The sequence below is a fragment of the Pseudophryne corroboree genome, chromosome 4 (assembly GCF_028390025.1).
Source record: "Pseudophryne corroboree isolate aPseCor3 chromosome 4, aPseCor3.hap2, whole genome shotgun sequence".
In the NCBI taxonomy this organism is placed as follows: domain Eukaryota; kingdom Metazoa; phylum Chordata; class Amphibia; order Anura; family Myobatrachidae; genus Pseudophryne; species Pseudophryne corroboree.
This window is the reverse complement of record NC_086447.1, coordinates 927534735-927548112: the sequence shown is the minus strand read 5'-3', so window position 1 is coordinate 927548112 and position 13378 is coordinate 927534735. Positions and strand designations below refer to the sequence as shown.

Sequence of the window (13378 nt, the reverse complement as noted above, 5' to 3'; positions counted from 1 at the left end):
TGGCAAACCACTAGGGACAGGAGCATCACTGGGCACCCCCACAGGATTCAACAAACTGGAACCGACACCCTCTGCGTTGCTAGGGGACGTAGGCCCACCAGAGGCAAGGGGCAGATGTGCTGATCTGGCCGCTGTGGTCTTTTCCTCTGGGATGGCTGACACTGTGGTTGGCAGTTGTTCAGCCGCTGTGGTCTTTTCCTCTGGGCTGGGCGGTGCTGGCAGAGACGATGAAGACTGTAGTCTGGACGCTTGACTCCGGGTGATGGCGTTCGCAAAGGCAGTAACGATTCCTCCACCGAGATCATTCCCCAAGACGACATCAGTTGGGAGGCCATCCATTACGGCAACATCTCTTAGCTCTTGTCCAGCTCCCCAGTCGAGGTAGACTCTGGCCATGGGCACTTCTCGCTCTAGCCCATCGGCCACTGTAACTTTTGCAGTGCAACCCTGCAATACGGCAGCAGGATCGACCAGGTGGGGGCTTACAACGGTTATGGAGGCCCCAGAGTCTTTTAAGCCTTCGCCCTGCAGGGACCCCACTTGGACCGGCTGCAGGTGCCGCCACATGTTTGGTGGGGGCTTCTTAGCCATACAGGTGACTCTTTCCGCGAAGTCCACCTGCTTCTCGCCACACTCCATCGGACAGACTGGAGGGGGTACAGTCTCTGGAAGCTCATCTCCCTGGGTTAAGCAAGCAATCCGGGCTCCAGCACTCGGATTTGGGGCACGAGTCTGGGGTGCTTGGGATGCAGGACAGTTCATCCTCAGATGTCCGATCTTCCCACAGCCATAGCACTTTTTGTCCAGGCGTGGCTCCGATGTCCTCTGATTACTGGCAGGGGCACTGCGGGGCGGTTGCTGGCCAAAAGCACCCGGGTTGGAAGATGCTTGCTTTGGGGGGCGATGAGCTGAAGAGGGGTGTCCCCCTGGTGGTACAGTTTTTTGGGGCTGGCTACTGGTTGGGCGCTTCTGCCCCTGTGGCCGAATTGCCACATACTTGTCTGCTAACTGGGCAGCCATCTTTAAGCTGGGTGGCTCCCGATCTAGCACCCACTCCTTCACTTCTGGGGCGCACCTGCGGTAGAACTGCTCCCTGCAGATCAGGTCGATCAGTGCGTCCCACGTAGTGGATTCCGAATCCTTCACCCACTTCACCACGTACTGCCGCAGCTGGGTGGCGAACTGCTCATGGGTGCTGCTAGGATTCTTGGGCAAGTCTCTGAACTTCTTCCTGTAAGACTCTGGAGTGATGAAGAATCGCTGGAGGAGGGCCTTCGCGACTTCGTCATAGTTCCCACAGTCCTCCGTGGCCTCTCCTCGATAGGCCTCCAAGGCCTCTCCATGCAGAGTGGGCACAAGGTGTCTCACCCACTCTGACTTGGGTAGATCGTGTAGTTTACAAGTCCTTTCAAAAACTTGCAAATGTCCATCAATGTCCCCATCACTGCCTGCAAACTTGGCAAACTGAACTCGTCCTGATCTGTGTACCCCAGCTGACAACGGCTCCCGGGGTACCACGGCCTGTGGTGCCCGCTCATCACGCCACATCTGGATGATGATCAAGCGCTCTTGCTCCGTTGCCCTTTCCCCCAATTCCGCTAGCCGATCTGCTAGGGTATCCAAGCCGCCCCCCCTGGGACGTTGGGATCCTGGCCCTGCTAGGGATCGCTGGGAAACATGGCTGCTGTGAGAGAGGGCGGGGCTTGTGGATCTCACCGGTTCTGTACGAAGGTCCACTGGTGGACCGTCCTCTGCGATGCTGACGCCGTCAGTGTTTTCCACCTCCACCCGATGGGACTCCTCCCAGCTCCTAAGCGCCGCCTGCATGACGCTTCTGGACGCGTTGAAAGGGATATCCGCACCCTTCTCCTGGCATACGATCTCCAGATCATCCTTGGACATTCCGCTGAATTCCGCCTTCTTGTGCGTTCTCCTGCGCTGCAGTTACTCCTCTCCTGAGTACCTCGGCTTCTCCAATCGGGTGATGAAAAGCCGCCTGGGAATATCCCACCGCTATGCCACCAATTTCTGTGACAGGACGGTTCCGTACGAAAGCACTCGCCGCTTTCGCGTCCCGTCGGCTGCGCACAGAATGGAAGGTCAAGTCACACGAGGCCTGACCACATGGGGATTCCCGCTTACCGTCAGTAACCGCCTGTTACTGACTCCACCCACTGCGTTGTGGGCGGGTTTATGCTGACACCACCAAACTCCTAACCTGCCGTGGCGTTTGGAACCACGGTTCTGCTCTGTATGTGCTGACGCACTGCCTTACCACAGCTGTGTGGTGCTGACGAATCCCCACTAGCCACTTGCTAGGCCTCTACCGGTAGCTGGCGGAAGGCGGAGCTTGGAGACGTTAGGTGCTTCCCTGGACAGCCGGAGGACGGGGCTAGGTTTGGCCTAACCCTGTTGGTCACAAGATGAAGCAGTCTTCTTGAGGCAATGATGTTTATTTGCTCAATGATAAATAACCTTTAAAAAGGCTCCTCCCTATTGCTAGGGGCAACAGCATACAATCAGATGCTTCAGCAGAATAAGATAGTACAATACACACTCCTATGGGCCAACTGCCCTCCTTTTATCCCTCTCCAAGACCCATTACCACAGGGGGTAAGCCCGCCCTGTGGTGTACAACCAATCAATGTTTACCCATGAGCTGTGCATGCCTTGGTCACATGCACAGCTAACATTGTTCCCTATGGACAGTGGGGAGTGGTCGGTCTCCTTTGACTATCCCATCTTGGAGGATCAGGATACGCCCCGGTGCCGTTCAGTCTAGGCGGGGGGAAGGTTTCCCTCCTAAAACTGACTTCCAGAAACCTGCCCGGGACCCAACCCACTGCCTGCAGCCTGGATTTGGGCTCCAGAGCTGGGCAGCCTGGCTCCCCGGTCCAGGTTTCTAGGCCACTACGGGTGATCTCCATGGAGCTCCAAGAAACCACTCAGCTTGTTTCATAGCTGAGCTGCTGCTCTTTCTCCCAGTGCCCCTTTGAAGTGTGAGGCTGGATGGGAAAGCATTCCGTTTTGGGGGAAAAGGTCTGGGAGAATCCATCAGCCTGCACAGCCAGGGATTCCCCCCTCCTGGGACACACAACCAAGTAAGTGCATTTACCTTTAAATACATCACATTTAAAACACACTGTACATTTACCTTTAAATATACACTGAGCCTGTGCCCTGCACAGACTCTACATACTCAGGCACTGCAGTGCCTTACAACACACTGTACTTTTTATTATTTTTAACACAATGTCTTGTTTTTTAACACTTGTCCCGGCCGCCGTGACTCTGGCTTGTTGCAGCGCTGAGGTGCCGGGAGCGTAGCTCCCGGACCCCAGCACTTACCAACCTGATCATCCCCCCGCCGCTAGGGAGCCGGCTAGCCCGGTCCCCCATGAGCGGCGCACTCTGGTGGCCTCGCCGCGCAGGGGGCCTGCTAGCCCGGTCCCCTGTATGCAATGCTGATCTCTGGTGTCCTCGCCGCAGCGTCCGGCAGGGAGCCGGGCTGCGACGCACCCCCCGTGCCGCCCAGCAGCCCGGGACGTTCGTCCCAGCTGCCGCGGCTGGCCACCTCTACGGGCTGAGGCGCCGGGAGCAGAGCTCCCGGCCCCGAGCGGCGGCTCTCCCTTCTCCCCGGCGCGCACACAGTTAGTGCGCCCGGGGCTGCACTGACCGCTGCCGGGAGCGGAGCTCCCGGACCCCGGCGGTCAGCGGCTCCCCTCTCCCCCGGCGCGCACACACTGCTCAGCGCGCCGGGGGGCTGTCCTCACTGCCGTGGTCTCCGGAGAGGTCCGGGACCACGGCACACACAAATACATTTTTTTGTACATTTATAAACACACAGCGCCTGGCGCCCAATACAGTTTAAACCTGGCGCCAAGCGCCCATTGTCTTTTAAAATGGCGCCGGGCACTAGGGGTTAACCCCTTCAGTGCCACGGCGGCCATTTTCCTCATGGCTGGAGCCTCTCCGGCCACAAGCGTCTTAAACGCATATTAGACAGAGTCGCTCCAACAACTCCCCACCGGGTCGCAACAACGCTTACCTTCGGGTATCAGTGCTGTCTCGACAGGCGTCTGTGTCGGATGTTCTAGCAGGTCCAGCAGACGTAACCAGGCTGTGGCCGGAGCATGGGGAGACGGTGAGTCTATGGACTTCCTCTTACTGGAGGGGTCAGGACACAGCTACACTGATTTGGAGGAGACTACAAACAGTGTGTTGATGCGCCGAACATCTCGAGTGTGACAGCGCTACGCTCCGGGGATCATAGGCGCCAGGACTAGGTGAGGCCGCGATCCTGGGAGTTTAAGTCAACAGGGGGTTTCAGACGCTCTCCTGGCCATCCCTCCTCCGAGTTCATGGCCAGTTCCCGCGTGTCTCTCGTTTCATGAACTGAATGACCTCACTTTCGGCTCAGACGCTACCACGAGGGTACTCGGTCGCAGCTTAGACGCTGCGGTTGTGTACACTGGATATAAACCCGCCCAGACCGAGTCGCAGGCCTTTAGCGTCTGCATACAAGTGAAGTCGCTCAGCGTCCGTGTCTGTTAGTGAGCGTCCGTGTCCGTTATCAGTTACCAAGAGCGGCAGTGTACACCAGTAGCGTCTGAATCCACTCAGCGTCTTACGAGCGTATTTGCTTGGATATGGAAGTGTGGTGAGTCTCCCTGTATCCCGCTCTCTGGAGGCAGGGTATACAGTACTAAAAAATCCTTCTACTTTTTAGTATGCATTGTTAATTTTTAGTACCTATTGCATATGAGACCTGTATATTACTGTGTTTTCTGCATGTTATGTTGAAATTAGAACCAGTTAAACAGAAGTACAATTTTCCTACTTATGTATAAGTTATTATGGAGGTTGTATTCTCATATGACAATGTCTAATGCTTTAACATGTGACTGACTGCTAGTATGTGTGCTGACTTTTTTGTGTAATGTCAGTACTGTTCTGACCCTCAAATCAGGTGCACTGTGGTCAGATTGATTTCACCTCTATATACTGATTATAGGGTGTTTTTCAGTCACAAAAAAGTGTAGTCAATAACAGGTTAATACCATGTCTATGAGCGGCAAAAGTGATGAGGAGAATTTGTCAAGCACTCCTACAGCCCTAACATGCTTATCTTGTAAGTCAGGGGTAATTGATATGAATCAATTAGTCACTTATGAGGGTTTGTGTGCAAACTATTTCGCTTTTCAGCGAAGTAAAAAATAGGAGTTAGGTCAACCTCCAGTAGAGCCACCATGGAATATGTTCGCAAAGACTCTGTCTTCAATAGCGGACAGGTTCGCTCCGGTAGCACCACCTCAAGGGTTAGGTTACACTATGAACCCATACATGCAGCTCCCTTCCTATGGTTTGGTTCCAGTAGCCTCTACAAGCAACCAAGGGGCAGGTAAGACTAAGACAGATACGTCTGTATGGCAGACTACACAAGATGATACATCGGATGATGATGCGGAAACAATAGATTCAACTCCGTATGATGATCAGTCGCAGAGCTTTAGTTCAGAAGATGTAGCTGAACTTATTAATGCAGTGAAGGCTGTGCTTTCTCTGGAAGAACAGCCAAGACAGCGTTAAAAGCAAAAGCACCTGTATTTAAATGAACAAAATCAGTGAAAGCTGAATTCCCAGCGTCAGATGAGTTGACGTAAATGATGGATGAGTCTTGGGCAGCGCCCAGTAAAAAGTACAAGATTCCTAAGAGATGGGATTCTTATTATCCATTTCCTGCTGGAGATTGTTCGAAGAGAGAAGTTCCTCCAAAAGTAGATGCACATGTTCTGCGACTCGTGCATAAGTCTGCTTTACCGCTGTCATCTACCTCCTTGAATGATGTCACAGACAGAAGGGTAGAGAGCCTATTGAAAAATATTTTTTCTCTTGTAAGAGCAGTGGTAAGACCTGCTATGGCTTCGGCCTGGGTAGCAAAGGCAATGGGTGAATGGATAGAGGAACTAGAGAATGACATCCCCTCACCTACTAGGGAGCAAGAGGATCGTCTTTGCCGTTTAAGACAATCTGCCCAGTATTTAGAAGAAGCAGCAATTGATGTAGGCACTGTTGCTTCTAAAGCTTCAGCCTTGACAGTAGTTGCTCGCAGAGCAGTTTGGCTACGGACCTGGAAGGCGGATGCGGAGTCTAAGAAAGAATTGGAAGCATTGCCTTTCGTGGGTAATATATTATTTGGAAAACCTTTATCGGATATCCTAGAATCAGAGGCTGAATCGAAAAAGGTCCAAAGGTTTAAAATTTCGCTAATTTCGCTGGCAAAGCAAAGCGAAAGCTAAAGAGGAGCCTAAACAACCCCAGTTTAAATCCAGGGGTAGGAAGCAGTGGGCTAGCAAAAAGCCAGCTTCCAAACCTGAACAGAAACCCTCAGCCTGAAGAGACGGGCCTCCGCCTGGAGGATTCCAGGGTTGGGGGCCGACTCCTGCAATTTGCACATATATGGCAACAGTCAACAGCAGATGCCTGGGTGCAGAAGGTTGTATCTCAGGGGTATGGGTTCCCATTCAGGAGGCAGCCTCCTCAAAGATTTTTTTGCACCAGCCCGTCTCGAATAGAGTCGAAGGCCAATGCCCTGCAAGAAGCAGTCCAAAAATTACTGCAGTCAGGTGTGATTGTCCCAGTACCTCCATCACAGAGGGGACAGGGGTATTACTCCAATCTATTTCTAATCCAGAAACCAAATGGGTCATATCGACCAATTCTAAATCTGAAGATGTTGAACAACTACATATGGATCCCGAAGTTCCACATGGAGACGTTACGCTCCATAATGTTGGCTATGGAACCGGGAGACTATATGGTATCTCTGGATGTACGGGATGCTTACCTACATGTGCCTATAGCACTATCACATCAGTGTTACCTCAGGTTTGCCATCCTCAAGGAACACTTCCAGTTCCAAGCTCTGCCCTTCGGGCTAGCTACAGCACCCAGGGTGTTTACCAAGATCATGGTGGTTATGGCAGCTTGTCTGCGCAAACAAGGGATAAGAATATTCCCATACCTAGACGACCTATTAATCTTAGCACAGTCGCAAGATTTACTGTTGAGCCATCTTCAACAGAGGATAGTTTGTTTACAGAGACACGGGTGGCTCATAAATTGGGAGAAGTCGTCCCTGAATTCGTCACAGCGGATGGTTCATTTGGGAGCCATATTGGATTCAAACCTACAGAAGGTTCTCTTACCAGAGAAAAAAATAGTCAAGGTGCAGGTCATGGCTCAGGAAGCGTTGCACGCCCAGACAATGTCAGTCCATGCAGCAATGCGACTGTTGGGTCTGATGGTATCAACCTTCGACATGGTGGAATATGCGCAATTCCACTCCAGACCATTGCAGCATCTAATTTTGACCAAATGGAACGGAAATCATCAGACGATAAAGAAGCAGATGATAAAGATTCCAGTAAATGTGAAAAGGTCTCTAGCGTGGTGGCTACAGACAGACCATTTAAACAAGGGGAGACCCTTTTGGATAAAAGAGTGTCAAGTCCTGACAACAGATGCCAGCCTGCAGGGCTGGGGGGCGGTACTCGGAAGCCTATGGTTCCAAGGAAATTGGACCGCAAGGGAAAGTCGCCTGCCGATAAATCTGTTAGAAATAAGAGCCATTTACTTGGCTCTGGTTCAGGCAAAGGACAATCTACAAGGAAGGCCAGTCCAGATCCGCTCAGACAATGCGACGGCAGTAGCATACCTCAATCATCAAGGAGGAACTCACAGCAAGAGTCTGATGGAGGAAGTAACCCCCATTCTAAAATGGGCAGAACTCCATCTCCCGGCATTGTCAGCAGTATTTGTCCCGGGTGTACTAAATTGGGAAGCGGATTTTCTCAGTCGGCACACCATTCAGGAAACCGAATGGGCACTACACCCAGAAGTGTTTCAGACACTGGTGAACAGATGGCGTCTACCAGAGATAGACCTTATGGCGTCTCGTCTAAACAACAAAGTTCCGAGGTACGGATCAAGAACAAGGGACCCAGGAGCGATCCTGGTAGACGCACTGTCAGTAGAATGGAGGTTTCAGCTGGCGTATCTGTTCCCTCTGATATCTCTGTTACCCAGAGTAGTGAGAAAGATAAAACAGGCAAAAGGAGCAATCATTCTAATAGCTCCAGCTTGGCCAAGAAGGCATTGGTACACAGATCTGTTGAGAATGTCCGTGGAAGCACCGATACTGCTCCCTCAACGTCCAGATCTGTTACTGCAGGGTCCTTGTTGTGACAGTCATCTGGATCGCCTGTCTTTGACGGCGTGGCTGTTGAAACCTCTATCTTAGAAGCTAAAGGATTTTCAAAGCAAGTAATTCAAACTATGCTTGGAGCAAGAAAGCCTTCTTCAGCTCGTGTGTATCATAGAATATGGCAAGCCTATATTCACTGGTGTTCTGGAAAAAATTACAATCCGAGATCTTTTAAAGTAGCTAGAATTTTGGATTTCCTTCAGGCAGGATTGGATAAAGGGTTGAAGGTTGCTTCCTTGAGGGTGCAAGTCTCAGCGTTGACTGTATGGTTTCAGCAGAAGATTGCTGACCTACAGGATGTACGTACGTTTTTCCAAGGAGTAGTACATATTCAACCTCCATTTGTTCCTCCTGCAGCTCCCTGGGATTTGAATTTAGTTCTTAAATTTCTCCAGGGTCCTTTGTTTGAACCACTTGAGAGAGCAGATCTTGGTTAACGGTTAAAGTTATTTTTTTACTGGCAATGGCGTCAGCCAGAAGAGTGTCAGATTTAGGAGCATTATCATGTAAGTCTCCTTTTCTAAGTTTTTTTTCCAGACAGAGCAATTCTCAGAACGAGATCTAGTTATCTTCCAAAGGTGGTGTCAAAGTTTCACCTGAATGAAGAGATTGTAGTCCCAGCTTTTCAGGTATCGGGACTATCTGCGGGAGAAGCGTCACTGGACGTGGTCCGGTCTTTAAAAATCTACATAGATCGTACTAGTGCCATCAGGAAAACAGATTCCCTCTTCATCCTCTACGGATTCCATAGGAGAGGTTGGCCTGCTAGTAAACAGACGCTGGTGAGATGGCTCCGAGTGGTAATATCTGAAGCTTATTCTCATGCAGATCTCCCTATTCCGGCTAATGTCTCTGCACACTCTACACGTAAGGTAGGTCCTTCTTGGGCAGCACAACAGGGTGCATCAGCAGAACAGATATGTAAGGCAGCCACATGGTCTTCCATAAACACATTCATCAGACATTATGCCTTGGATACTTTTGCCTCTCATGACACAGACTTCGGGCGAAAGGTCCTCCTGTGCAATCAGGAGCGTCCCCACCACTAAAATGGCTTTGGGAATCCCAATGTTATCCTGTGGATAATCCTGTGGTCCCAGCCAGAGAAATATACGTTATGGTAAGAACTTACCGTTGATAACGTGATTTCTCTTATGTCCACAGGTATCCACAGGGATCCCACCCTGACGCAGCTGATTTGAGGATCTAGACAATCACTAAACCTCTTCCTTCTTGTATGGAAGGGTGTGCATGTGTGTTCTTATCGCCTGTACAGGTCTCTACCTAATGTTCCTGCCTAAAATCGCTGTGGAAAGAACTGATCTGACTGAGTCAGTGGGCGGGACTATTATAGTGGAGGCCCCAATGCATCCTGGGAGGCCAGAAAGCTCGTGACCGTGTTGGTGCCATTTTCGCTGTCGCTCGACAATATCCCAATGTTATCCTGTGGATACCTGTGGACATAAGAGAAATCACGTTATCAACTGTAAGTTCTTACCATAACGTTCATTTACGAAGCGGCAGCTATTGTAAGGCGCTGCTTTCCAGCGGGTTGAAGTGAAAATGTAAAATGGCACTCGCAGTCAGTGTAAAGCCGCCGGGAAGCTTTGGAAATAAAGACCTAATGTCCAAATTGATTATTCTATTATGATAAAGAAGATTTTCTATTGCAGAGACTGTAATATTGCAGATCAGCTGAGTAGCACTTATCTCCCCGGCGCTACTAACTGGCGGCGATAAGTCGTCACCGGTCAGTGCATCTGAGCATGTGCGGCTACAATTGCTGGATCACGCGCCCTGACTTGAGCTTCCAGATTAAAATATAAATATATTCTTGTAACATGTTTATTTGCGATAGCACAACCGCAGCCTGTGATAGATCGGTAGACGCCATATTGCTCTACATAATGAATAGCGACCTATCTGTGATAAATACTTGCACTGAACTTGCCGTTGTCCCTTACATCTGATTACCACTAGATGGCAGTGTGGGGCCAGAGAACACAATGCATCCCTGGGAGAGTCACTGTAACTTTCCTGTCTATGCTTTGTGCAATGCATGCAGATACAGTGTCACCGGGATACATTGTTAGTACTGCGTGTGCTGAATTCCTGTCTCACTGGTGTCACGGCTTCCTGGTGAATATAGGCTGCACTCCCATAGATAAAGTCGCTGCACTTCTAGAACACTGAGTGCGGTCGTTTGTCGCTGCTAGTTGTATCACCTACTGTACTGTAGGTATTTGATGTTTTTTTACAATCATTTTTTATTGTGTGTGAAAACCACTAGTCTTGCAGTGTACAGGGACCATGTCCTGGGACAGGAATTACAGGTTCCCCAGCCTGGGTCTACAGTAAATGCAGTTAGTGTCTGACGACCCCTCCTCCCCCATCTCCCTGACTTATTTTACATGTTTCCAGAGCTCACTACAAGATACATACAGCGTACTGTAAGTAGCTGCGCTGCATACACTCTACACCACAGGTTCTCAAACTCGGTCCTCAGGACCCCACACAGTGCATGTTTTGCAGGTCTCCTCACAGAATCACAAGTGACATAATTAGCTCCACCTGTGGACCTTTTAAAATGTGTCAGTGAGTAATTAATACACCTGTGCACCTGCTGGGTTACCTGCAAAACATGCACTGTGTGGGGTCCTGAGGACTGAGTTTGAGAACCACTGCTCTACACCAACGACAGGACAGCAAAGAAGTTTGTGAACCTGTTTAAAAAAAAAAAAAAAAAAAAGGACATTGTATTGAAAAAAAAAACCGTATAAAAAAAAAAATCCCATGGTTTTTCCTGTAATATGAAGGTGAATGGGACAGCGGGCGATAGGAACATGGGGGATGGGCAGTGTTTTAGGAAATGTATATGTAACATAGAAATCAAATAGTCCCAGGTAGGAACCCTAGGTGGCGCTATGGGTATACAATACCTAACATGGGTGCAGTGTGATGGGTGCTCCACTTCCCCCCAGGGTCCTTAGTTAGGGAACAAGGACTTCACCACAGGGACCCCTCAGGCCGCAGCCCCCAGGGCGAGTCTCTCCAGGCAGCAGCTGACCCTACAGGGGCAGATAAGAAGCACAGTCCGAGGTCAGGGCAGGCAGCGAGGAATAGTGGGGTCAGGAAATGGACTTGCGCTCACACCACATCTGCCCCTTAGTGAACGGCGTGTAAGTCGGTATGTGAGCGGGAAACACGAAAAACAAGATTTCTGCGCCCCCAGCACAGTGCAAGCGAACAAGGATCCCCAAACTCCGTCCTCAAGGCACCCTAACAGTCCAGGTTTTATGGATTTCTATACTTAGACACAGGTGACTTAATTACTAAATCAGTCTGTTTGATTATACCATCTGTGTTCAAGCATCGGGGATATCCTTAAAGCCTGGACTGTTAGGTTGATATTGACAGAGTTTGGTAAACCCTGGGATAGAAGATGAATATGTTACATATAAAGGGGGGTTGTGATTCCCAGCCTCCGTCATCAAAGCACGCCAACAGTCCAGGTTTTAAGAATAGCCATACTTGAGCACAGATATTAAACCAAAATAACTGCGGTACCTATTGAGCCACCTGTGCTTAATCATGACCATCACTAAAACCTGGACTGTTAGTGTGCCTTGGGGACTGTTGCAGCGTGTACTGCTATGTTAGAAAGGATCTGTCACACTTTACAGAACAGTATAACAGGATTACCCTAAGGCACTCAGTATTGTGCAGCGTTAATGTGTCAGACGGTCCTTTATTTGGCATTAATATTATTATATCCTACACCTGCTTCCCTGTCCCGCCATGCACAGTACGCACGTAGGGGGTAATTCAGAGTTGATCGCAGCAGCAGGTGGGGCAGATGTAACATGTGCAGAGAGAGTTAGATCTGGATGGGTTATATTGTATCTGTGCAGGGTAAATACTGGCTGCTTTATTTTTACACTGCAATTTAGATTTCAGTTTGAATACACCCCACCCAAATCTAACTCTCTCTGCACATGTTACATCTGCCCCAACTGCACCACACATGGTTTTGCCCAACTGCTAACAAATTTGCTGCTGCGATCAACTCTGAATTACCCCCATAATTGCCGACACTGCCGGCTCCTTTACTGTAAGATCATCCTTTAATATAGGATTACAAGATTTAGGTAAATAGGGTTGAGGCGGCCTCGTACCGGCGATATGGGGTGAGGCGCTGGGTATAAATACGGATTCTCACCCGGTATAGTGTTTGACGCTCTGCGCACCTGGCTCATGTCTTGCAGAAGCACGCCCTCATTATTAAAGGACCCCGTGAGGTGAGGAAGCGAGAACTGGTCTTCCTGCAGTTCCACCTTAACGAGACGGAACAAGACTTCAGCGCTATAGACTATCTGCTCTTCTCTTCTTACAAGGACTTCCTAACCAGGTGCGTACGTAATGGTCATGTGACGCGCGACGATTTATATACCGGGATCACATGGGTGTCCCGATTTTTTTTTCTTTTTTCTTAATTTCACCATCATGCCTGTCAGCAGTTGCAGTATGTGTTACAGTAGCTTCTAATTGATTCTAAAATTGCCAGATCTTTATTTCTTTGCTTAGTAAAATACAGTTCGTTGAGAAAACAAGTTGCTAACTACATGATGCCATAAAACGCAGTGCCACTGCACCATAGTTCTGGAACACACAAAATAGGACAGAAACGGAGATGGGAAGCGGTAATGGTGGGCGCGGGATCTGGCGTGAGGTAATAGTCTCGGAACATTGTTTATGTTTAGCCTGTCGGTTGATGCTTCTGTGTTTATTGTACCGTTGTACAATGTATTTGCCGGATGATTCCGGGACTCAGACAATACGCTCTTGTGCTCTGATGAAGAGCGTCTGTAAAAGTGCAGCAACGTCTAAAGGAGTCCTTTGTCTTCCCGGTTTGCAGGTTACTCTTCTGTGGCAGTAAGCCTAAGACGTCGTATAAATATACAGTGATGGACAGGATGGAAATACGTTGTTGTTTTCTGTGTAAATATCGGCACGTGCGCACACCTGCTCCAGCGCAAGTGATGAGCCAATTTATCTTTGTGCAGCTCACTTCCTGGTCCTGTTCTGTTTCTGTTACAGCGGCCTCCGGGAATT

At 49.6% G+C, this 13378-nt stretch overlaps 1 protein-coding gene across 1 annotated transcript in view; it reads left to right on the top strand.

Annotated features, from left to right (window-relative positions):
* The window catches only part of PACC1 (proton activated chloride channel 1), a 61682-nt gene that overhangs the window by 36753 nt on the left and 11551 nt on the right, over positions 1-13378 (top strand). Inside the window, exon 5 of the mRNA XM_063919048.1 lies at positions 12532-12674. Within this exon, the coding sequence (XP_063775118.1) occupies positions 12532-12674 (143 nt within the window). The remainder of the gene's footprint in view (positions 1-12531; positions 12675-13378) is intronic.